Source organism: Austrofundulus limnaeus, unplaced genomic scaffold (genome assembly GCF_001266775.1).
Source record: "Austrofundulus limnaeus strain Quisiro unplaced genomic scaffold, Austrofundulus_limnaeus-1.0 Scaffold297, whole genome shotgun sequence".
NCBI classification, from domain to species: Eukaryota; Metazoa; Chordata; class Actinopteri; order Cyprinodontiformes; family Rivulidae; genus Austrofundulus; species Austrofundulus limnaeus.
The window spans coordinates 15,563-19,680 of NW_013952699.1; the positions used below are offsets into that span (position 1 = coordinate 15,563).

The 4,118-nt window shown below is 43.1% G+C and overlaps 1 protein-coding gene across 11 annotated transcripts in view; it reads right to left on the reverse strand.

The window, feature by feature from the left end:
- Positions 1 to 233: 233 nt before the first annotated feature.
- myo18ab (myosin XVIIIA b) overlaps positions 234 to 4,118 on the reverse strand; it is a 145,687-nt gene continuing 141,802 nt past the window's right edge. For 10 of the 11 annotated variants that reach the window (XM_014021567.1, XM_014021565.1, XM_014021561.1 and 7 more), the window contains 2 exons: positions 2,583 to 3,902; positions 993 to 1,082 (listed from right to left, as the gene is read on the reverse strand). In XM_014021567.1, the coding sequence (XP_013877021.1) occupies positions 2,591 to 3,902 (1,312 nt within the window). In that variant the 3' untranslated portion in view covers positions 993 to 1,082; positions 2,583 to 2,590. Of the gene's footprint in view, positions 1,083 to 2,582; positions 3,903 to 4,118 lie in introns of all 11 variants that reach the window. The other variant, XM_014021564.1, reaches the window with a different exon arrangement.

Sequence of the window (4,118 nt, forward strand, 5' to 3'; positions counted from 1 at the left end):
AATGATATACCAGTTTACCATTGATATACCATTGTTTGCCATTGGTATACCATTGTTTACCAATGATATACCAGTTTACCATTGATATACCATTGTTTGCCATTGGTATACCATTGTTTACCAATGATATACCAGTTTACCATTGATATACCATTGTTTGCCATTGGTATACCATTGTTTGCCATTCCATTATCAGTTGGTTTCTGTCAAAGTAAACAAAGAGAGGAAAAAGGGAAACGACCACCATCCTTTATTTACAATATACTGAAGTGTAATGCAAAAATTCAAACACCGGGTCAGTTTGTGCAGAATAAGAACAGAAAGCAGGAAGTAGCGTGGATCAAACGTGTTTCTGTACGAAGGAGAAATATTTTCTCTTTAAAGACACGCTGTGACTTATGAGAAACCCAGCTTCAAGCATCCTGACACTAGAATAATGACAGAGCTACAAGCTGAAAATAAAATAATGTGTTATAAAATAGTAAATTGATCATTTTAAAGCAGAGACACGTCTCAGAAAGGTTGGTCTTTACTCTGAACCTCTGACCTGCTGATAACTACCATCATTAGAACTGACTGGAACAGATCTTTAAGAGGAGTTAATAACAGCTGGTTTTAATGGTTCATCTGTTCCACTGTGAGTAAACACATGTTGAAACATCAGTCCTCAGTGAGTGGTCTCAGTCTGCTGGATCAGATGTGTTAAAGCTTCATCAGAGTCTCTGCTCCAACATCAGGTTATTTAAAGTGGTTTCAGTTTAACTTTAACATGTTTCAAACAAACAGGACATAAAGCATAAAAACAGGACATAAAACGACTGTTCATTAATCAGAAACAGGTTCAGGTCAAACAAGTGTTTCTGAGGAGCTGATGGTGAAGAGTTTGATTGACAGGTGCTGCTCAGAGCAGACAGAGCAGCACCTGGACTGAGGGGGTCTAGGATTCGGTCTCATAAGACCTGTCCTCACCGTCGTCCTCCTTCAAAGACCTGCAGTATCTGCTGAGAGTTGTTGCACCTTCCTCGTTCTCCTCCTCCTCATCGTCAGATCTGTCTAAGCAGTAGCGCCTTCGGCCTGGAGGGCTGCAGGGGAAATAAATAAATAAATAAAGAAATAAAGAAATAAAGAAATAAATAAAGAAAGAAAGAAAGTCTGAACGTGTCACCTGAGGTTAGATAAATAAAGCTGACTCTAACAGGACTGATGAGCTAATGGCTAGTCTGCTGCTATAAAACAAGTCAGACTCATTTATAAACTTTACCCTGCCGTCAGTGTCTTGTAATGTTGTTTTTATTTATTTCATATCAGGATGCTTCTGCAGGAAGTGCTACAGCTGGCTGCTGCTGCTATTTGCATTTTAAAGACTTTAGTTGATGAATTCATCTCACCACCTTCAGCGTTATCATAGGTTGGTTGATAACTTACTGCTAACCAGAGTTGTAAAGTAACTAAGTACAAATACTTTGTTACTGTACTTAAGTAGATTTTGTCAGTATCTGTACTTTACTTGAGTAATTATTTTTCAGCCTACTTTTTACTTCTACTTCTTAAATTTTTAAAAAGACAAGAAGTAGAAAGTCGTTACTTTTATTTCATTTTTACTTGTTTTCATTCCATCTTGTTATTGTAAAAAAATAAAAACTATCCATATAAACTGTACCTCCTATAGAGTGAATTTAACTGTGGTTGAATGAGAAGTATAAATATATAAAACTCTGATAGTGTATTAGTTTGTACACAAACAAATCATGTCACACTCCAGCAGGATATAATCATTAAAATAAAAGGACTGTACTTAAGAAGTATTTGTATTTCATGAATTATATTMTTACATTTGGCCGCAGCCCTCAGATAGATTTTCATTTTGGGGAAAAGCTTTGTGCAGCCTTGATATATGTATATAAACTGAAACAGCTGGACTTCATCCTAAATTTAACATTAATTATTTTAATACAACAGTCATTTCTGCAGTTTTTGGGGAGGTCACCTCCTAATAAATGTCCTTACAGAAAATCCAACTGCTCATTTTAAATCAATACTTTTACTTTTAATACTTAAGTACAAAAATATTAGATACTTTAAGACTTTTACTCAAGTAATATTCCTAAAGGAGACTTTAACTTTTACCAAAGTAATTTTATGATAAGATGCTTGTACTTTTACTCAAGTATCACTTTGTGGTACTTTATACAACACTGTCGCTAACTAGCCATTAGCTCCTCTGTACCATCATGAATAACCTGCTCACAGAGCTATCTACAACAGGTAAGATGTTAGTTGTTTCTGTTTTCTACAGAATCTCACTTCAAAATGACCTAAATGTCCCTTTAATAAATGTTAGATCAGCTGCTAACATCAATAAATGTTAATGAAAACTTTATGAAACAAAGAGTTTCAGGTGGAATCCACAGTTTGTTTCAGACGATAAAGATAAACTCTGTTCCTGACCACTACAGAACCTTCAGACGGTTCGTTCCTGTTGGTGTGTGRACTCAGGGGGTCTGTGGTTCCTCAGCAGGACTGCTGAGGCTAAAGCTGAGGTTAGCTCACACCATGCTCCACTCTGCAAACCCAACACCTACTGTGTGCTTCAGTCACTGTCGGCTCGGTACAAGTACTTCATCATCAGACTGTCCACCTTCTTCTTCCTCTTCTTCTCCTCCTTCCTGTTTCCAGGCGGAGCCTCGGCAGGCCCCTCCTCCAGGTCTGGGTCTGACGTGGTTTTGGTCGGAGCCTTCTTCACACTGCTGGAACTTCGGTATGAGATGGTTGAAGCGTCGGAGCTGGACCCAGACTCTGAGGAGGAGCAGGAGGAGGAGGAGGAGGAGGAGCGACTCTTCTTCTTGGACTTCTTGCTCCTCCTTTTGGAGCTGCTCCTGTGACGGTGGGACTCAGAGCTGGTACTTCTCTTCTTCTTGCTTTTCTTCTTGCTGCAGCTGCTGGCGCTGCGCAGTGATGATGATGATGATGATGATGTCCTGCAGTCCACAGCAGAGACAGAGTGCCTGAGACTGCTGGTGGGACGAGGACCGTCTCTGTTGCCCAGACTTGTCTCCTGGTCTTTACTGTTCTCATCAGCAGAGTCCTCTAAGCTCCTGCGTTTGAACTTGATGGGTTTAAAGCTCAGCACCTCGTTGATGGCCTTCTCCAGGTCCGGGTCCAGGTAGCTGCGGTGGCTGACCGGCTTGATGTCCGAGTCGTCCACCGAGTGCAGCTCGGCAGCCGGCCGGGCTTGTGGCGGAGGCATGGACACGCTGCGACCTGAGTGAGGACTGTATGCGGACCGCTCGCTGAAGGCCACGCTCCAGCTGTCGTCCACGTCCAGGAGGCTCAGACGGCTGCGGGAGCCGGCCCGGCTCACGCTTCCTGGACTGCGGCTCTGCGAGCGCCGGCTGAAGCAGGGGCTGCTGGGACCGCTGCCGTACGCTGACCGCGAGGCGCTTCGATGGAGGGCCTGAGAGCCGGAYAGGCCCGAGCTGCTGCCGGGCTGACAGTCTGACAGGAAGCTGAGGTTGGTTGAAGGCCGAGCGAAGGAAACACAAGAGTCTGTGTCTGCCTGAGTCCAGCGGCTCTCCAGACCCCTCCTGGCTCTGCTGTTTGCCTCTGAGTACGCCTGGGAGACCACAGACTCTCTGCCACCGATGTCCTCCTGCAGCGCCGAGCTCTTCCTGCAGCTCACAGACTGAGCGTCATCGTGAAGGTCAGAGGCTCTGGACCTGGACTTCTGGAAGGACGGAGGGTCCTCAGAGTCCTTAGCAGAGTCCAGGCTGGACAGTTTCCTGTAACTTAAGGAGCTCATCACTGACAGCGGCCTGTGGCTCTCTAACTCCTTGTCCTCTTTGGTTACCTCCTTAAACTCTTTCCACTCTTTCCCTTCCTTCATGTCTACATTTACAGCAAATCTACAAACACAAACAGTGGGAAAGATGAAGGAGAAAATGAAATGACAGATGATGAAACAAATGAACGATCAGAAGGAGAAATCTGTTTTAAACATGTTTTTTCCCCCGCATTTTTAAACTGAAAGTGACGAGTTTTATTATCTGCATGTATTAAATATTTTTAAAGGGATCCAGGATTAGTTGTAACATCAGACTTTATTTGATAAACATTTATTT